Here is a 22,716-nt window from a genome sequence, read left to right on the forward strand (position 1 = left end):
CTTGCCATTGGGTGTTCTTAAATATTGACTCTAGAGCTGCCGTGAACAATTTTGGTGAAATATTGTCTCCTTGTCTTACTCCTCGACCTAAGCTGAATTTTTCTGTGTCTTTGTGTAGTCGTATACTTGATGTAGCGTTCTCGTAGATGTTTTTGATTAGTGACGTGTACCTGTAATCTATTCGGCTTTGATTTAGGGCTTCCAGTACGGTTTCAAACTCTACAGTATCAAAAGCCTTCTCGTAATCGACAAATGCAAGAACCAGTGGTATGTTGTACTCGATGCATTTTTCAATTAAGATCTTTATGGTGTGCAAATGGTCATTTGTGCCATATCCTCTCCTAAAGCCTGCCTGTCCTTTGGGCTGATAGAAATCTAGTTTAGGTGTTAGTCTCTTTGTTAAGATTTTCATAAAGAGTTTATACATATGTGTTAAGAGGCTGATGGGTCTATAATTTTCTAATTTAGTAATATCACCTTTTTTGTGTAACAAGACTATCACTGCATTTTTCCAGTCTTTAGGAATCGTACCCGCATGTAAGCATTTATTAAACAGTTCGCTTACTGATTTTAATAGAATTTCTCCTCCTGCTTTTATTGCCTCAATAACGAGTCTATCGTCACCAGGCGATCGATGGTTCTTCATTTCCTTTAAAGCTGATCTTACTTCTGACACAGTAATGGGTAAAAGTATTTCCGATCCCTGATTTATGAGAGTCTTTACTCGTGTCGGTAAATTTTCTTGTGATCTTTGGCTGGTATAGAGGTCTTTATAAAACTCTCTAGTTATTTTCAGAATGTTTTGTTTATCTGTTGTTGCCTTTCCGTCTTTATCTTCTAGCTTGTATATTTCTTTTTTACTTTGTGTGAGTTCTCTTTTCATTATCTTTAAACCTTTGTTCTTTTCTACTGTTTGAGTAATTACATTAGTATTATATCTTCTTATATCTCTTCTAATATCCGCTGAAATTCTTTTATTTAGTTTTCTATATTCTTCTTTGTTTCCCTTTTCTTTCTCGCTTAGGTTTCGTCGTATTTCCATGAGAGCTTTTGTGTCTTTGCTAATCTTTTCACTTTTGGTGTAATTTTTCTTGCAGAATTTGAGTTGTGCGTTTCTAACCGAGTCTGTAACTAATTTATTATGATCGTCGATACTTGGAGGTTTGGGATTATTACTCTGTAAAGTTTCTGCTATATTTTTTATGTACGCTTCTGGCTGATTTGGTGAATTCCAAACTATGCGTTTGCCACTGTTTATCATCTTTGCTCTTTCTTTTTGTAGGTTTATCGTTATTCTAGCTCTTACTGGTCTGTGGTCGCTTCCTACTGATAGTTTATTAAGTACAGTGACATCTTGAATAATTTGCTTTTTGTCTGTTATTATATAATCATATTCGCTCTTAGTTCTTCCATCTGGACTAACCCACGTCCATTTTCTACTCTGTTTCTTCTTAAAAAAGGTGTTCATTGCATACAGTTTGTGTTGCAGTAGAAAGTTGGTAAGTATTTCGCCTCTTTCGTTTCTTACTCCGATTCCAAAATCTCCGATTGCTACTTCTTGTTCGTCCTTTTTCCTTCCGAGTTTCCCGTTAAAATCTCCCATTATCAGATTGTAATGGGCCGGTTCCTGCATTTTTGCTCTTTCGATTTCCTCATAGAAGGCTTCAACAATCTCATCTTCGTAATCGCTGGTGGGGGCGTATACCTGAATTATTTTCAGATTGTATCTCTTATTTAGTCTTAGATTTATATACATAACTCTTGGGGAAATGCAGCCAATGCTCTGTATCATTTTCTGTAATTTTTTGTGTACTAATAAACCTACTCCTCCAGTTGTCGATTCTGTTTCCCCATTATAGTGGAATATGTTGCCTGATTTTAGTTTGACCTGATCTTCACCTCTTCTTTTGACTTCGCTAATTCCTATAATATCCCATTTCACATGTCTGAGTTCTTCCTCCAGTTCCGTCATTTTTTCATCTTTGGATAAGGTTCTTACATTATACGTAATTATGTGCAGCGTTCGTCGTTCTTGGTAGCCTCTTACATCCCGGAGATTCTTTGCACCCTCTGCCCGCTGTCCGTGAATCCTACCGCTACCTTGGTTGGGAACTAGCGAGCTGCCGGGGACTGAGGGCCCTTTTCTTGAATGTCTATTCATGCTGAGGGGTTTTGGCATTTAAACACCACGCTTGCCAGGCGGGTTGGTGAGTTGGTTTGGGAAATTGGTAGGATAGTAGGTATTGGGTAGGGATGGGTTTAGGACATGATTTCTCTCCATAGGAGTTGAGAGACAATCAAGGCTCGCGTAGGGCAGGGTCGCATCCCTGAAGTAAGTCTATCCTCCACTGGGATTGTGGAGGAGTACTTACCCGCTACCGCTATTTCGTTTAGCTAGCTTCTATTTAACGGTTTAATTGTTGGGAGGTCAATTCTAGAAGTAATGATTACATCTTCTACGATTACTTCTATTGTGATGAATATGTCGAGTGTTAAGTCGTTGTGTCTTGGATTTGGGCTGGTGGCTATTCAAGTCGTTCCCAACAATAACCTCTCCATTCTACGTTCCGTCACTTGTAGATTACGAGTAGTTTGTGAGAGTTAGCATCCCAACGCTAAGCTGTATGCAAGAAAAGCTAAGACACATTGATTAAAGTTTCTTCGCTGATTGATAAATATCCCTTAAAAACGCTAGGGAGTGCTCCATAAGCTGCAGAATCCAGACCTGGTTTCTTTATTTTCTTTACCAATTCGGTGGTTTGGTAAAGTCTACTAAATTTTAACGTATGTCAGGGATAAACATATATATATATAAACACAAAAAGGACTACGTCGTCTGCGAATAGTAAATGACTAAGTTTTTCTGCGTCTGTCGATCACCTCTTCTGATATTTACCTTGTTGGTATGATCCTAAAAATGTACTGGATCTACAGTTACTGATTATCTTCTAAACAACTAAAATGAAACATCTTCACTTTAAAAATGATAAGTACATGAAATCAATCTAAAATATTTCCAAAACATTTACGTGGAGTCTAAACCCAGTCAGAATTTCTAAACCTAAAAGAAAAAAAAATATATTACGTGATATATTTTAAGTTGAAAGACAAAAATGTATAGATAGAAACTCGACAATATGCAAAAAAGTGTCATTAGTGTCACTTTGATAATATATAATTGTTTTAACACGTAAATTTAATTTTTTTTAGAATTCGACCGTATGCAAATTTATCTAATGGCGCAGCTTATATCGTTATCATACTAAAATGTCAATTATACAGCCATTGACATCCGTTACGGACAATTTCTACGTCTCCCATAGTCTTTGCTATAACTTCTTTCAACGTCGAAGACACGGAGTACCAAAGAAATCGATATTATGCATCAGATAACTACTTGATGTTAACGATACACTACTATACTTGTGTAATTGAATCTTCTAAACCTAAAAAACCAGATCTGAAATTTTAAACCTCGATACTTAGTCTTATTTCAGTTTTTTTTTATTATATCAATGGGGTCAAGTAGCGTATTTACCTATGTTGTAAAATAGTCAAATTATTTAGGGTTAAAATTTATGTTCCTAAAAAGAGTTTAAAATTTTTTATAACTTTTTAATGCATATTTTTTCTATTTTGCGTACTTCCAATTTTATCATTTTAGGTAACTTCTAATTTTGAAGATCCGTTTATTAAACCACATCATGTCTTGTCTTGTTCAAATATTTCTACTTTCTAAGCTATTTTCAAAGCTATTTCCAGTTTCGAGATATTCTCAATAGTATGTGTATTTTTATTTTATTTATATTATAACATAACTTTTAAACAACTAGTAGTGTAGACATTTATTTATGCACAAATCTTATTTTATAAATATATAAAAAAACTAACCTTAAGATTTTTTCCTTAATGTTTCAGAATACAGTTATCTCTGACAGCTAAGTATTTTTCGACACACTTGCATATTATTTCGCGATAAATTCAATAAATGTAATACGGATTCGCCTCCCAGTTAATTACACACTCAATATTTCTCCACCTTCTTATCAACTACACATAATATCATGTTTATCAACGCACCCTCTATAATAATATATAAACTGAAATTTGCCTTCTTCATCTGACAATCTGTTGCTGGTCCCGATGACATTTCTTAAATCTTTTTAGAAAATACATCTCTCTCTAAACTCCTCGAAATGTATAATGTTATCTAGAAAACAGATCAATTCCCAGATATTTAGCGCAATTCTATAATCATTCCAATAAAAAACCAGATCAATCCTCCCTCCGTAACTGCTAAATCATTTCTTGGAAAAAGATTTAAATTTTAACTTTTTGAAAAAAAAAAAAATTATTTAAAAATCCTTTATAAAAGGTATATAATTAAAACACCCAATCGGGCTACATCACAAACGTTTTCGGAATCTATATTCCATCATCAGTGTGTCTAAGTGTACATGTTTTGAGCCACTAAATATTTGGGTAAAAACCCGTTAAATATTATTAATTTGAATTTAAGTTACATTATTGGATCTTACATGTTATGATGTTATAGTTACATTTGGAATTGATAACATTGCATGTCATGTTAAATTCCATCTTATATCTAAAACTCGATTAAATTTTTAAATAGTTCTAGTTATTTTGTGAATTTTAAAATAATATATAATTGTACAACACTTAATTTTTTACATCTACACCAGTTATCCCTATTTACTACTGCCCGTATTCTTTCCTCTTTATCGAATTTAAAGATTTGTATCTCACAGAAAATGCCTACCAACTTTAATTCTAAGCTTTTAACTTCTATTTAGATCTTATCGGGCAATTGAATTAATTGATATCTAGATTCTCGCTAAATAATTAGGAAAATTGGTATTTCAGAAATCTTGCCAAGAAAACGTATGCTTTGCATTTTGTATACGCTGGAATAAACTTAATGCGATAAAAATTGTTTGAAACTTTCTAACCTTTATATAAATTGTTGTTGGAAGTGTAATATAGTGTAATATATTTATTGTTCTTGTACTTTCTTTTTTGTAATCAAGATAAAACTTTAAATTTATTATCATTCTAACATCTTAAAATCCATAGAAAATTCTGATCTACAAAGATTAACATAATTTCCACAATATTAACATATATTAAAAAATATGGCTTCATATGGTTTAACGATTTGGTTTTAAAAAAGTAAATTGTATAATTACGCAATTGACATAGAAATGTCAACTATTGAAATATTGAGAATTCATTATGCACTGCAGTCAAATTTATATAAGAACAAAACTAATATGGTTAATACTGATAAGACCGATATGGCCAGTCATTTATTAATTAAAGTCTACTTGGTGGCAACTGGCAGCTCATTACAAAAATGCAAATCTTCAAATGGAGGTAAAGAGTTGCCGTCAAGGCCATAAACCACTGCCGTACGGATGTAGTTTTACCCCATAAGGTTTTTTTTGAAAAATTACTTTGAGTTATATATTAATAATTTGTTTAGTTACATATACTTAAAAACAAAGTGAATCCATGAAATTACAAACACTTAACACCAATAATAATAAGAAAATAGAAAACACGAATTTTGTAACATTATGTATCTTACGCAGATAATATACCTCTATTTTCTTCTCGCTTTTTAATTTTTTCACGAAGCAATTTCTCTTCTTTGTATGTAGTACAATTTTTAAATTTATAAGAGATATCTATACTATAACATTCATAGAATATTTTGTCTCATTAGGGGATAATTCTTAATTAATGACTAATGAATTTGAAATCATCTTTGGGGTACCTGGCTACCTGCCGATCGAATAAGGAAAAGTTGTGATGAATCTAATACCGTCCTTATTATCAATATGCAGTTCAGTCCATGTGTTAAAAGGACATTATTGTTACAATTTGTTGTTGCTAAACTTACAAACGGTGCTTATTCACTGAGAGAAACTATTGTGTTAAATGTTCATGGTTCCCTTGATCATCAACAAATCTTAAACCTTTAACAACCGTTAATAATTTAGTGACTATATGCTCGGTTATGACAAGTTTTAGTAAAAGAACCATTTATAGATTTTTAAGTAAAAGAAAATAAGGAAATATTACTGAGCCAAAAAGACGTGAAGGAAAACAACGAATGGAAATTGACGAACTTCATAGAAACGTCCTTCGGAGAAAAGTTCATTCATATTTAAACAAGGAAAATCCTACATTGGATACAATATTAAAGGCAATAAGAGATAATAATTTTTCTCACTTTGATCCAGACAAGTTATCGAAATTACTTAAAAAGGTCGGTTTTCGATATGAACTTCAAAGAAAAAAAAAAGAAATTGTTTGTTACCGAAGGCAATATTTAAGAAAGATAAAAAGATTAAGATTAGAAGAAAGATGAATTTTCTATTCAGATTAAAGCTGGCTAAAAGAAAATCTACCGTTTTAACAGTATGGGTAGATAAGAATATCTCGTCAAGCCTTTCTTTTAAAGTTTAAATGCTTCCACAGGAAAGGGTCGAAGATTAATAATCACGCACATTGGTATGGAGGTATGGTTTTGTGGAAAATGATTTATTTAAGGTCGTTTCAAAATCCGCTAAAGATTACCACGAAGAAATGAACTTTGATAAGTTTGAGGATTACTTTTCTCAGCTATCATACAAAATTAGTGGAAAAGTTACCCACGGTCTCATGAAAAAAAGTAGATATAATTAAATGAGTTCAACGCAAAACCATACCCTATGATCAGACTGCTTAAAACGGAATTATTACGAATTGTAAGACAACATAAATAGTACTATAAAAATATGGCATTGACGAAATGGCAAAATCAAAAGAAATAATGGTAGTACGTTTGACACCTTATCATTTGTCAACTAAATCCAATAGAGTAAATATGGGCTCAAGTAAAAGGTGAAGTGGCCTAACAAAATATAACTTTTAAATTGAAGGATGTCAAACAAATTTTAAAAACATTCCATAAAAACGTAACGAAAGATAATTGCACAATGCCGTAAACCACGGAAAAAAAAGAGGAAAAAAGATTTTGGACTGTTGATAATACCATTGAAGAACTTAGTCAATCTATAATCACTCCAATCGGGCCGAAAAACAAATCTGACACAGAAGAAGAGAACAAAATTAAAATCCATAATTTATAAGTAAATGAGTAAGTTTTCAATCTATGCTCATTGCTTGAGAGTTAGATATCAATACGATGTATCTGCTTTAAATTTAATTTTATTTAATATATAAATCTGCCCCTTTTTTATTTTTTAAGACTGACCCACGATTTTCATTTCTGTAAGGTATATAATCCATGGGTTTGCGTTGTTATTTGTATGTGAACAGGATGGACTTGTTGAAAACTAATGTCTAAAACTCCATTTCAACAGAAGGGGATATTATTTTGAGTGATTTCAGTTTGACCACTTTACTTGCTGCTTGCAGATTAGTGAAGATTTAAATTGATTTTTTTATACCTCATCACTAAATTATGGCCGCAGCTCAGTGGCTCTGATACTAGCTTACCAAGCCGGTTAGCCTGGCACAAACACCAAATAATTCTCAATTTCTAATTTATTATATAATAACTGATCCGTCACCGTTTTTCAGAAGGTACGTAAAACCGTCAATTCAGGCTACATAAGTAGTCGTTAACATTAAAACCAAAGCCAACTGGCTTCACAACGACCGGTTATAACAAACGGCTTCTGAAAAAAAAAGCCATCACTAAACTGAAAGTTAACCTTAAAAAACTGTTAACTGTTAACTGAAAGCTAAACCAGAAAATTAAAAAAAACTTTTTATTACAACTCATGCACTGTGTATACATAGCTATTTAATTTAAAACAAATATATTTTTCCTTAGTAACTGTATTTAAAATTTATTTAGTAAAAGAACACATCAAACTCAATAATTTCAAAAGCTATAACCTAAAACTTTTACGTAGTGTCATACTAAATTCAAGTTGGTTTACTTAGACTGAGTGAAGTGTACCCCAACATTGTGTAAATGATTAGAACCTACTGATTAGGATTTTTCCCAATTTCTTAGAAATGGACACTGAGAGCCCTGTTGTTTGGCCCGCATGGTGTTACTCAGGTAAGTGACAAAATAAGGTTTATAATTCTGTATTTTCTCATACTTCTGTTAACATAATGTTAAATATAATGTAAGTATTTCGACTAAACCGTCGGTTTTTTCATAATACTATTTCTCTATTTTCTGTATTTTATTTCAGACTAATATTTAATTTATTAGTTTTTTTAATAGACTGATTTTTCGATCTGGATCCTTCTTTGAAAATAGTACGATCTCGGGAAACATTTAATTATTTTTCAAGGCATAAACTTTATAATTTACAATACTTATTTAGCATAAATTATGCAGTAAGTTTACTAAAATTTTTAGCCAAAACTATTATTAAAGTCAAACATTTGTCATTTCTATCTCCTTCTTAATTCTATTGTCGCCAAGCCACCCTCATTGCATTCCAAAAATTGACCTGCCTAGATCCCATAAAATTGCACTAACCCTCTCAGTTTACTACCTGTTTTTCACTTATATTCTGTTAAACGAAATATTTAAAGGAACATTTTACAAGGTCATTTGAGTTCCGTTTTTTTTTCATCCTGATATAACAAAAAGTTTATTTATTAACAACATATTTATACAATTTTTTTTACAATCTTAATTTTTTCTAAATAACTTCCAAAATTGTTTCTTTTTTATATGTTCGTCAGAGTAAATCTAAATATGTTTTAAATAAATTTACATTGTAAACACTTAAACTTCGTTCTGTTGCCAAAAAGCATTGTAAAGTTTGAAGGAATCCTGTGTAATGCAATATACCGCGGCAGCCATGGCTCGGCAGCTAGGTACTGGCTTATCAAGCGAGTATCTTAGCTAGCACATAAGTAAATAGTCGTTCCTGGCTAAGTTAGTAGCCGTAAATACTAAAATCTGAGCGAGAAGATGTCAGTGCCGGATATAGACATTTGCCTTGGGGGAACTTCAAAAGGTGGAGGGGACTTCCAACTGGAGGAGGAAATTGGAAACAGCAACTAAAATACATAATAAAGATAAACCAAAACAACATAAAAGATAAGTAACAGGTTTTCTTTAATTTTGGACCTTATTGGGGGTAGGAATTCCCCCATTTCACTGAAAGATTTACAATAATCCAATTGGCTTTGGTAAGACCAGTTATAATCACAAACGTAAAAAAATGCTGCTATATTCCATCTTGAAATACTGGACCACAGATAACCAACACAGCAGTGGGTCTGATTCTGTTTTTTTCCCAGCCAATTACATAGTTATTATACTATCATATTAGCATTTATCTACATCTATCTAACTTAACGTTGGCAGTAACTTACACACTACTCGTTTTATTTTTCTTTAAGAATTTAACTGGTTTATAAAAGATGTTTGGTCCATCCAACAGCAACGCATACGCAACTATAACTCATAAAAGAAGTGTTTAGGCTATCTAGCCCACAATACCATTTTGAAAATCTGAAAAAGTTAAAGATATCTTGGAAAAAAATAATTATTTCGATTCTAATCCAAAAAAATCCAAAATGTACCTAGCAATAATAATAGTAATGTCACTAACTTAAACAAATACTACATATTGGAAAAGGACTGTACAACTTGTACCACACTTCTAAAATATAAATTAAACTGGCAACAGGTGTACGTTTTCAAAAACTTAATATTATTTTTTATTAAAATCAGCTAAGTATTTCCACCATTTCCCAGGCATCTTCAGAGCTACTATTTATTTTTAGTATTTTTTTTATATTAATTACAAAGATCAAAAATTTACCTCTTATTCGAGGTTATAAATACCTCATAGACAAGTAATTGCCAACACAAAATACATTAAAAAGCCAAAAATTAAATTCTTTTGAAAATTGAAATATATTTGAGAGTACATATTAAACCAATGGCTGCCTGGTTAAACCAAGGGAACAGCTGTGCATTAGTATGTCACGAAGGCGAAAGCAAACCTAAGCGACCTCTCTGTCAAAGAATTAAAATTAAAAATGAAGTTAATTGTTAAATTTATTTTTAAAAGTGAAGATTTAAATACCCAAAATTATCAAAAATGAATCAAAAGTTATTAAAGTTTGACCTAGTCTAGAAGGAAAATTGTAAAAAAAACAAAAACAAAAAAAAATGTCTCATGAGCTCACAATCTGTATCTGTAGAGTAGCTAGGGCGAGTTAAGTTCCACAGCACTTAGGCCACAATTGACCCATTGTGCTCATTGTCCATCCTGCCATTTCTAGGAAGATGGACAAGTCACCAGGAGAAATCCCCCTTATGTGGGCCAGGACTCCCCGAACGCATACTCTCGTATTAACGATAACTCCGGGCGTTCACATAAGACATGCTCTACAGTTTCGTCTTCTTGTTCACACTTTCTACATAGAGGTGTGTCTGCTAGCGCCAGTGTGTGGAGGTGTTTGCTTAGTTGACAATGATCAGTTAAAAACCAACTGTCAAGCGAATGTTTTTCCTGTTCATTCCCAAGTACTTCTTTGATGCTGACTCTTCAAGGTTACTTAGTGTTACCCTGGCAAGTCTACATCCTTGCCCTCCTTTCCATCTTTTTACGGTTTGTGTATGAGAGTGACATTTGATTATTTCCGCGATTGTTGTAGTTGACCAACCAAAAAGATCCCCAGGTCCTAAGAGGCTTAGGCCTGCCGCCTTCCTAGGATGATGGTATTATCATCCAAAGCTTGAGTTAGTGACTCGTGACACTATATTACTAACCCTGATGTGACACGTGGTCTATTCAAAGTTAGTAGCGCTTGTCTGCTATCTGTGCAGATTATTATAGTTTTCCCTACTATACCTTTTTGGGTTATCTCTTTTGCGGCTATGGAGATACCAGACAGTTCTCTCTGAACTACGCTGGCATTTTTGCCCATTCCTCACTTTATTCTTAGGTTCAGTGATCTAGAGTATATCCCGCATCCTAAGCCTTCTTCCATTTTGGAGCCATTGGTGTATATGCAATAGGCATTCGCCACGTTTGTTTTTCTGTACTGTCTTGTTTCGATTTTGTAGGGTTTGTTAAAGACAAACTTTGGTTCAATTGAGTCGCAGCCTACCTGTAGCATTGGTAGCGCATCCAGCTCTCCCCGCCAGAAACTAGTTTTCAATTGTCCCTTTCGTACATCAAGGTTTGCACCAGCTGAGCGCGTCATTGTCACCAGCGCCACCTCTTTGACATATATATCTAAAGATGTCATGCCAATGATCAACTCCATTGCAGCAGTTGGTGTTGTTTTCATGGCACCTGTTATATTTATGTAAGCCATCCGCTGGATATGGTGTAGCTTGTTAATCGCTGTTGCCTGTAGCACTTTTGGTACTCAAGCAATAGCTCCGTAAGTTAGCATTGGCCTAATGACAGCAGTGTAGACCCAGACGATTACCCTGGGCGAAAGGCCCCAGGTGCATCCGACTGTTCGTCGACACTGCTCATAGGCAATATATGCTCTTTTAGCTCTACCATCTAAGTGTGAGTTCCATGTTAGCTTCCTGTCAAGGGTAATACCAAAGTACTTCACCTCGTCAGAAAAATTTAGACTGTAGTTTAGAATCCATGGGGATATTAAGCCCGTGATTCTTCTTTTCGTAGTAAAGAGGACCATCTCCGTTTTCTTAGGATTTATGAGCTCACAAGTAACTATACTTTATTAACAGTGATGATAAATTCAATTACACCATGGTTAGATAGATTGGTGTCTTCTTGAACAAATAATAAAAAAGCTTACAACTGATTAACTGGTGAATGAAAATCACGAACAGTTAAATTAAAGGATAATGTTTTAAACAACTATAAAAAATGTTAGAACTAAATAAATTTCTTAAAAATAGGATCAAATTTGCAATTTAAATTATTCGGGGTATTAATTTCTTCTTCTTCTCCGGCACTACAGCCCAAATTGAGCCTTGGCCTCCTTTATTTTTCCTTCACCCTTGCTTGTCTGTGGCTCTTCTTCTCTATACACGGACTCCTAAAAGAACTTGTGCGTCGCTGATTACTGTGTCTTCCCAGCGCCTTCTTGGCTTTCCAACCAGTCTCTTTCCCCGCATTCTAGCATTCAGTGCTCCTTTTGGTAGCCTATCTTCTCCCATTCTTCTCCTAGTCCTCTTCTCCTAGGTCCTAGTATTCTCCTCAGTACTTTCCTTTCGAATGTGTCGAGTTTGCTTTTGGATGTTTCTTTCAGGGCCCATGCTTCACTGTCGTAGCATGCTATTGGTCGTATTAAGCTATTAACACAGCTTTGTTAATACTCTAATAGAAAATCCTCTGATTTTTAACAAGAAATCCTCAAAGCTGTGTTAATACTCAGATTAATTTAAATTGTAAATTTGATCCTTTTTTTAAATTTTTGAAAACATACACCTGTTATGTTGCCAGTTTGACCTATAAATACTACATATTCGTACCATACATAAATACATTATCCGAACAAATATCGAAAATCTTGGCCAAATATGACATCAATGTTGGATATAAATCGTCAAAAACATTCGAAAAATATTTTTCAAAATTTAAACCCAATGTTGCTAACGATTAACGCTCGGATGTTGTTTATAAAATACATTGTTAAAGACTGCAACTCAACATATATTGGGCAAACACACCAATATCTATATAGAGGGGTTGTTGCACACAAACATAGTGTACAAACCAACAAATTAAATACTACAGCCTTAGCTAAGCATTCTCTGGAAAATGCCCATTCAAAATTTGTATTTTAAGAATAATTTCCAAAGTCGAAATTTAAACATCAAAATAAACTTTTAAAGTAAAATTGTGGCTTATTCCCAGGAAAAATAATTGATCGCATTCGATGTCATAAGAAAATGGCCTCAGAATAATTTTCATGCTTATGGCTTTTATGAGGCATGTATGCTAATTAAGTTCTGTAGCTGTATTATTGTCAGATAAAATATACAGAAGTATATAAGTACATTTAATTTTTAATTAAAAAACAATATTTCATCTGTCCAAAACTACCTCCTTCACTGAAGCTGGCAAGTCGTTTAGAAACACAAAAACTATCAAATATTCACTTTTCTACCTGTGCTGAGCCTTTTAAAAAGCTTTATTATGGGTATGGGTTGTTTGTTATTGGGCGAACATACCATTGAGATTTCTCGATTTTACGAACTTTGTCCAGTCACTCAAGGGTCACCACTAATGGCTACTATTTACACAAAAAGTTGAAGGTCAAAATACCGAGAGTTTAAAGATAAATAGTGGCATTGGCGTGGGAAAGAAAAAACAACCCAATATTAATCAAGGATATCAAAATAATACTTAATACCAAGTCATTCGATATAATATAATATATATATATATATATATATATATATATATATATATATATATATATATATATATATATATATATATATATATATATATATCTATATCATCTATTATGATTCTACTCTAAGTCTAACGTAATATTTTTTAATGTTTTTGAAGATTAAATTACAACAATGGTATTCAGTACAGAACAAAAATTAAAATTAAAACTTATATAACTATATGTGTAATTGTTCAGAGATACTGGTAGCGTTTATCGAAAAGCTAGAAGTGGCTGTTTGTCTAAACGTACAGATAGATCAGATCCCATAACCATCCATCTCAGCAGTGGCTTAACACACAGATTTATTATATGGCTCATATCTACTTATTTAAAAAAAATTTAAACTATCAAACTTACAAACTACAATGTTTGCAAGAGCTGCTTCTAATAGATTCTTACAGAAGAGTAGAGTTGTGTCAGCGGATCATTAACAACCTAAACAATAATGATATTTTACTACGTTTTTAGATGAAGCTTGGATTTATCTTCCTGGGTTTGTTAATTCACAGAATATGAGGTGATGATGGTCATACATCTACACAAAGTTATAAAATGTTTGGGTTGGAATATGTTGAAGAAGGTGGATAGGTCCCGTTTTATTTTTCAAGAAACATTTTAGCTGCAAGATGTGACAATAAGATTATTTTTTATTTATAAATTAACTGGATGAAGAGGAATTTACATAGAGAAAAGAAATATTTCTTTTACACCCTAGGTCGTGTGATTTAAACATTTGTGTTATTTTTGTATGGCTATATATAAAAAAATTTCATTTATTAACGAAATTTAATTCATTTAAATCAATTTATCTTGGAGAACTGAAAAACTGCATGATAAAAAAGTGTGAAGAGATCAATAACTCACCAGAAATGCTGCACGATATTTTTATTGTATTGCAGCGAAGAGTTAACCAAAACGAACAGAATTTTCAATAGTTATTGTAAAAAATTATTTTGTTTCTGGTTTAGTTGTAGTTTCTTGTTTGGTTTTTATTTTGGTCTGTCAACTACTGGTATTATTCCGAAGAGTCTACTAGGTAAATATCAAATAACTTCGTCTTGGTTAATATATTCAGCAAAACCATACAAAAAACAGCAATGTTTTTAGCATGCAGATCCGTCAGAACATTTATTTGAGAACTTCAGCATACTTAGAGCTCTTAGAGAGAGTGGTTTGGCTGTACCACTAATAAATTCTTTAGGTCAGCTGTAAACAAGGTCAGGATAGCCTTGATGATTTCCAATCTCCGATAGGAGTGCTCTATAAGAGCTCTATAACAAAAAAATAGTCTCCACAGTGATCAATAATTTTAATATCAAAGATATCCAGGATGAGTGAATTTTCCACTTAGGGTGAGTGACAGTATCATGGTTTCAATATGATATTAAAATATTTTTTATTGAATATTACCAAAATAAAAAAATAGACATATAGCTAAGAATATATTAATATCTACCACAATGGAATAGCATATCAAACTTACTCACACTTTTAGCTACAAATTTTTAGCACTTTCAATTAAATTCAATACCAAAGTCCAAGTTTTGCAGATAGAACATTGTAAATGTAACAAATGTAAAAACATAAAAGGATCTTTCAGAAATTCAGGCTCCTGGTAAAGTAATGTTTATATTTTTGTAACAAATAATTAAGTGTGTCTCCTTTTTTCCTGAGGTTTTTTAAAAATAAGATGTTTCTTAAAATATTACCAATTTATACTATAATATCAATCTAATACCGTCATTATGTTTTATTACTTTACTTCGTTTGGAGTACCAGAAACTGAATTCACTACGAATTTTGACCATGATGAACGGCATGTGGAATGCAATTTTAGATTCCCTTGCCGAGTAATTTATCAAGCTGTTTGCTTCGCAAGTTTTGAGAAGCACAGTGGTAAAAATTTGAATTCGGTTTCGCCAGGTAGAAATCGTTTGATTTCTCTTTTTGTTTTTAGATGGCGTAGTTACGTCCGTATATAAACTATTGTCTAGGACGGGAAAGATTTTTGTTTTGGTTCAGAGTAGTGGCTATACCGCTCTGAGGAGACCTAAAGAGGTCGAAATACGTATAAGCGGCTGTCGCTGCCCTGTATCAAAACAAAAGTCTAATACCGTCATTATGTTTTATTACTTTACTTCGTTTGGAGTACCAGAAACTGAATTCACTACGAATTTTGACCATGATGAACGGCATGTGGAATGCAATTTTAGATTCCCTTGCCGAGTAATTTATTAAGCTGTTTGCTTCGCAAGTTTTAGGAAGCACAGTGGTAAAAATTTGAATTCGGTTTTGCCAGGTAGAAATCGTTTGATTTCTCTTTTTGTTATTACCAATTTATTTACTTTAAAAATTCTAGATATAAATTTTTGGATATTTAAACAACTTGCTTTAAACTTACTTAATCTATAGGAAAATTTGACGATATAATAAAAAAAATTAAAAATTAAATATTTGAAACGATAATATATGGTGTTTATTACACCAGTGCTAAGCTTTCTCTAATTTTGCTATTTCCAATGCAAATTATACAGCTTCACGGTTAGTCACAGTACCTATAAATACAGAGTAAAATGACGTGATTTATGGCAATATTTACAAGTACAATTATAAGACTATTTAATATTTCACTATTGTTATAATCTGTAATCCTGTGTTGTACTAAAGGTCTCACAATAAAGAAACAAATGCTCATATGGTATTCATTGATCTTAAGAAAGCATATAATAAAGATATTGAGAGATTCTGAGGTGGGCACTTGCTAAAAAGTCTAAGAAGTCCTCGATGAATATGTAAAGATTGTGAAATATATGAATAATGGAGTAACAACTAGTAAAAGGACATATTTGGGATTGACTAATAAATTTCATGAGACAGTAGGATTGCTTCTCATTATTTATGGATCAAATAATATCAAAACTACAGAGTAGCATTCCGTGGTACTTAATGTATGCTGACAATGTAGTGTTAGTAGGAAATAGTGAAAGCAACTTGGAAAACAAAACTGGAACAGTGGAGACAAGCTCTTGGATTACAAGGATTAAACCTCATGTAGTGGGATAAAAACACAGTATTTGATATGTTTCTTTAACAATTGGGTTACTACAAATAAAATCATGTCTTTGGTATCAATGACATGATTTTATTTGTAGTTTGTAAAATCATGTATGGTAAAATGATTGTGACAAGTAATAGTTTTAAGCACCTAGGATTGGAATTACAGAGTAATGCGGAAATTGATAGAGAAAGGTAAGGAACCGAGTGATATGTTATGTGATAGAAAAATTCCAATGAAGCTGAAGGGAAAATATTAATTACCCAATACGAACTGCTTGTCTGCAGGTTCCTGGGAGGAGTAGGAGGGGAAGATCAAAGAAGATCTGGGGGGACTCTTAGACAGGACATACTGGTAAAGGGAATTATATTGATATGACTTAAGAAAGAAATCATTAGGGAAGCCGATCCCGTAAAGTGATAAAGGCAAAGAGAATTATGATGATTATATTTCTAGTTGGTTCACTTCTGCTTTTTCTCATACTGCTTGGAGTAAAAGACTCCAAAATAGTAATATAGTAGATTCTAGAATAGTAGAAATTAAACAGACACCTCATGATTAATGTTTGCCAACCCATCTGTTTGCTATTTGGAATTTAAATTAGTTTTCCCCATGTTTTATTGATAATATACACGTTTAAGAAAGTGTTAAATTGCTACTACCTTTTTGCATACAACTTATTACATAATGTTACTAATGAGTAATTTCCAACCCAGTATACCCTGCCTATGCGGAGTACTCCATTCAGAGCTTCCATAGAAATTGTTACAATTATATTCTCGTAAACAAGAAACATGCTATCTAGAATGCTGGTTAAGTTCGTCAAAAGTATTGTCATTTTTGAATTTAGATTAGAATTGTCCGTTAAAACTCTTCATAACTGCAGATGAAAAGTGGCTAAATAATCTACTCGTACATGGCTTTTCTGAGTGTAGATAAAGGGGTGGTTTGCCCCACGTAGCTGTTTACATAAAAAAAAACTTTTGTGTATATCATACAACGCTGTTTGTGCCTTTCGGATAGGTTCTGGTTAGTAGTTAGTATTTCCACGTCATCTTCGGAAATATGGTTTGTAACGGTAGCTAGTTCTATAATTTCTTGATGACTGAGACACTTTTGTTTGTTTCCGGTCCAATCTTGTCCAATAAGAAACTAGAGAATACCACCACCTACCAAGACCACGACCAAGCAAGAAGTTCCATTACACCACGACAAGAGCTTACGGTTCTTGGGGAGAATATATGATCCTACTACAATCTACATTATAAAGAAATAGTTTATTTGAATCATAACTATAAACTCGATAACAAAACAATGTTCCCCATATGTGAACAACCCTATATTTACATATAATCCAATTAATGTAAAATGTGTGCTAATTTAATAAACAGAAATGATACAAGTAATAAATCAAAACGAATAAGATAGAAGGGACATATTTTTAAGTACAGACTGTTTTTTACCTTTGTACACAATTTGTGTACCATTTTTTTGGAATTTTGCTTTACCTTTCATATCACAGAGACATCTTGTATTTGAAACAGGTAATTTAAACACGGTTTTCGATTATATTGTAGTTGGTTGTGAATTTTCTGCAAACACTTGTTTGCAGAAAATAAGAAGATAACAGTTCTAGTTTTGGAAGCTGGAACACATGGACATTTTGTGCTCGATGTACCGTCATTTGGTTTATTATTACAATAATCTGTCTATGATTGGTAATACCAAAGCATTCCCCAAATAAATAGCTGCTTTGAATTGCAAAATAATGTAAGTATATGACCAGTTCTGAGCTGACCTTTGAATGGCGGCCGAAGAGTACATCCAATCACCCGAAAGACGGTTCCGCGGGAAACCAAAGGACGAGAACGAACTCGGATCCATGATACCCCATTCGTGAGAATTAGGCTCACTTCACCTGGCTTACTTGCCTTGACACTTAAAATTGGTTACCAAATTTACTAAATTGTGAAAACATTGTGTTATTAAATGTTCAACTTTTTATTTAATTCACCGCAATCATAAGTTAGCTTAACTTATTAAGATAATTCTTATCTCGTTTTATATGATAAAAGCTTACCTGAAAAATATGTCTTCTTGACACTTACCTCGCAATCTAAGGACCAATAACATCTATCGAACGTCCTGTATATCTCGTGATGTAATTTGAGTCTTTATAGTAATTATCATCGCCGTCTATAACCATTACTGTAAATACCACGAATCACGCTATGTCTTCGTCTTTCCATCATCGAGTTCTTTAAGAATTCAAGTAGAATTCAAGAATACTCAAAAGTACCAAGAAGACTTGACGAGTATCGAGTAGATTGGCTACGATGTCCATCTGTCAAGGAATTATCTTAAGAGTCAGGTGGTCAACGATAACTTCGGAAATTGATTTGCATTTGTTTGTAAGAAAACTATTGATTGTTAAATTTTCCTTGATGAATTAACGTACAAGTTAATTTGTATTAGGAAGAATTTGAACTTTTTCAAAAGGTCACGAAACAATGTTCATAAAATAAACTTACCACAACGGTTTGCTTTTTAAATTACGTTGAGGTAATGACAGTTATTGCTAATAATTAAAAGAAATAATGTTAATAAACAAAATATTAATAGTTATGCTACTGCATACTAGTTTTAGAAATAAGATGCAGATATGGTTTTTGAAGTTTGTATCATGTAGTTTATTGTACGTGATTAGTAAATTGTTTCGTCTAATTGGTTCGCAGTGTTTTTAATTAATTGTCCCAGTGACGTAGTCAGAAGGGTATCCAGGGGGTGCTGACACCCCCCGAAAAATTATCAAATACTGATAATTTTCAAACTATTTCAAATAGTGTCCAGATACTGGTTTTTGACAGAATGTTGATAAGTTTTCAGATTCTGTTTTACATGAGCATTATTCACTTATAAATAACTCTTATTTTTAATTGTTTTAATACATAGTAAAAATATGCTAATAATTTTTAAAAATTTACGAACCTAGCAGAAAATTGAGTTTATTATTGAAGTTATGAAAAAAATATTTAAGTCGAACAACAAAACTGTCGTCATAGAACTTGAGTACATGAGCACGGTAAAGTTTAGTTTAAATTTATAGTTTGAAAAATACTCTAAAAAGGAAGATGGAGCCTACTGCAAAGTATGCTTCATATTTTGTAATGAAGCTTTTGAAGCAAGACACGGTAATCTTTCCTCCTCTTACGTGTCCCAGCTGTTGTAACTTTCTTATTTCTATTGTACATAATTATTATTTCGTATTCTTTGCTCATTTCTCGCAATACTTACGTGTTAATTTTCTTCTGTGTCAATGCTATTCTAAGCATCCTTTCTGTAACACCACATTTTAATTGCCTGTACCTTTTTTGTGTTCTTGCTTCAGTGTCTAGCTTTCAAGCCCATATTGTAGTATGTACTTTTATCCTTATACTTCTTACAATGACTAGAAGACTTACTTGAAAACCAAGGTCCTAGGTATTTGTATTTTTCAACCATTTCTCTCGGTACATCTTCCAAATGTATGGTTCTTTGTATATTTGATTCTTTGTTATTATAATGTATTTAGTCTCTTTTATATTAATTTTTAGTCTATATTTTTTTAAATCCATATGTTTTTTGTCCAATTTTTTTTTATTTTTCAGTCCAAATTTTTCCAAGTTAAAGATATACTTAATTAATTAAATAGTCAGCCAGCAAAATGAACCAGGAAAATGAACTTCCTGGGCAATGATAATGGTGGACCCATAATTCTTCAAAAACCTGAAAAAAAAGGTGGATTAAGATTTAGAGCAAAATCGGGCGAGCAATGGCGTGGAAAGAATACGCAGAAAGACTTTTTAATGAGGAAAGACCAACACAACCAACGCGCAAACTTCCTTCCGAAAACTTATCAGGGCCATCAATAATCCGAAGTGAAATAGAATATGCAGTTAGAACCACAAAGATGCATAAAGCAACAAGTCCAGATGAAATTAATATAGAAGCAATAAAACTACTAGACGAGGAGAATATCGAAATCTTGGTAAAGCTGTTCAATAGAATTTATGATACTGGTTACATTCCGCGAGAATGGCTGCTGTCATCCTTTGTGATGATCCCAAAAACAGCTAATGCCACAAAATGCAATGAACACCGCTTAATCAGTTTAATGAGTCACTTGCTGAAACTCTTCCTTAGGATATTACACTCAAGAATGTACAAGATACTAGAAGAACTTAGCGGGTCAACACAATTCGGTTTTAAGGGAGGACTAGGAACAAGAGAGGCAATTTTATGTTTGAACACCTTAATACAAAACTGTTTAGATCAACGAAAATATGTCTACCTCACCTTCATCGACTACGAGAAGGCATTTGTCAATGTTTAACATGATATCATGATGGAACTACTACATAGGGCCAACATTGACCAGAAGGAGATCAGAATTATTCAGAATCTATACTGGAACCAAATGGCAAAGGTGAGGATTGAGCAAGACCAATATACGGATGAATTTGAAATCCGGAAAGGTGTCCGCCAAGGCTGCATACTCTCTCCGATGCTTTTTAATTTATATGTTGAAAATATATTTGCGGAAGCATTAGAAGACACGGAATTAGGCATTAAGGTGAACGGCATACCAATTAGCAACCTACGCTATGCGGACGACACAGTGATTATAACTGATAATTTGGAAGATCAGCAGTTATTACTTAATAGGGTGAATAGCATAGGTAAAAAATATGGCCTCAAAATCAACATTTTGAAAACGAAATATATGGTCATTAGCAGAAACCCTCCAGAAAACCCGATAATATGCATAGGTGACGATCGCATAAAACGCGTGAAAACTTTTAAATACCTTGGCACCACAATCAATGACCAATCGGATCCACAACAAAAGATAAAAACCCGAATACAAATGGCAAGACAAGCTTTTGTGAAATTCAGACCGCTCCTATGTAATCAAAACCTAAATTTCGAAATACGCTACAGAATGGTCAAGTGCTACATATGGTCCATCTTGAAGCATTTGAAATGTGGTCATTGAGAAGAATGATGCGCATACCTTGGTTGGATAGAGTTCGAAACGATGACGTCCTTAAGAGAGCCGGCGTGGAAACAGAACTCTTTGAATTAATTAAAAAACGCAAGATTGGTTACCTTGGGCACATATTGAGAGGAGCAAAATATGAAATACCACAGTTAATCCTACAAGGGAAGATCGAAGGTAGGAGAGGAGCCGGCCGCAAACAATTATCCTGGTTAAGGAATATTAAAGAATGGACAGGAATACACAATACAGGCGAGCTGTGTCACGCCGCCAAGAACAGAATTCTAGTAATGAGATAGTCGCCTACGCACTTTGGTGTATGGCATGTTAAGAAGAAGGGCGATGCTAATTAAAAAGAACACATGTTGAATTGTAGTAAAAATGCTTCATATTTTAGTCCTGAAATACAAAATGAGATAATTCAAATAAGTTTAACATTCATTAAACAAAATTTGTTGAAATATAAAACAAGCAGAGTTCTTGTTAAACTATATGTTCGGGCTGTTAGGCCGTTGTCTTCTGAGATTAGTTCTCGACGTTTAGCCGACACTAGGGGTTGGCATCTAATGGATATGTTACTGCTTTGATTGTAAGCTAAAACTGACGCCGCGTTGTGTCGCATTGTCACGATGTTCCTTTCTTCGTGGGTTGGATGTTCTCGTTTTATGATTTCTTGTCCTGTTATAGGTTTTACACCTCTTCAGGACGTGGTTTGTTTTTTTCTTTGGTTGTTGGCTTCTTGGATGTGTCGGCGGAGAAGGATACTGGACAATCAGAGATGAAAGGGTTGTTGAGCTAAAACGGTCCTTTTCAGAATTTTATTAGTAAAAAATATGTTTATAAATTAAATAAATTTATATGTATACAATTAAATTTAATTAGTAAATGTAGTGACTCGCGTGAGGGCAGCTGTGGCTGTATTCTCTGCAATAGATAGGTATCATTGTGCAATGGGATCGGGAAACCACAGAAAACCGATCTCTTCCTGTCTAGGCAAGCTCGAAGTGAGCATTTACTGATTGGTATGACGGTAAAAGAGGGGAGTTGCTTCCAGGATGTCAATGTATTCATCAGGGAGTTCGTTACTGGCAAGGGCCAGTAATTTTGTGGGTGGGAAAGAGAGTTTAGGTTGTCTTTTGAATACATTACCGATGAATGAGCAGGTAGTTTTCAAGATATTTTGAACTATGAAGTTTTGATTGTGTAACTTCTG

The 22,716-nt window shown here is 33.3% G+C and overlaps 1 protein-coding gene across 15 annotated transcripts in view; it reads left to right on the top strand.

The window, feature by feature from the left end:
* Samuel (SAM-motif ubiquitously expressed punctatedly localized protein) overlaps window positions 1-22,716 on the top strand; it is a 626,277-nt gene that overhangs the window by 400,538 nt on the left and 203,023 nt on the right. For 4 of the 15 annotated variants that reach the window (XM_072529705.1, XM_072529706.1, XM_072529708.1 and 1 more), the window contains one exon: window positions 8,054-8,101. The exons of 2 other annotated variants lie outside the window; for them this stretch is intronic. In XM_072529705.1, coding sequence (XP_072385806.1) covers window positions 8,054-8,101 — 48 coding nt within the window. Of the gene's footprint in view, window positions 1-7,867; window positions 8,102-22,716 lie in introns of all 15 variants that reach the window. 9 more of the 15 variants (XM_072529716.1, XM_072529712.1, XM_072529710.1 and 6 more) reach the window with 3 other exon arrangements.

This window comes from Diabrotica undecimpunctata, chromosome 4 (assembly GCF_040954645.1).
Source record: "Diabrotica undecimpunctata isolate CICGRU chromosome 4, icDiaUnde3, whole genome shotgun sequence".
Taxonomy (NCBI): domain Eukaryota; kingdom Metazoa; phylum Arthropoda; class Insecta; order Coleoptera; family Chrysomelidae; genus Diabrotica; species Diabrotica undecimpunctata.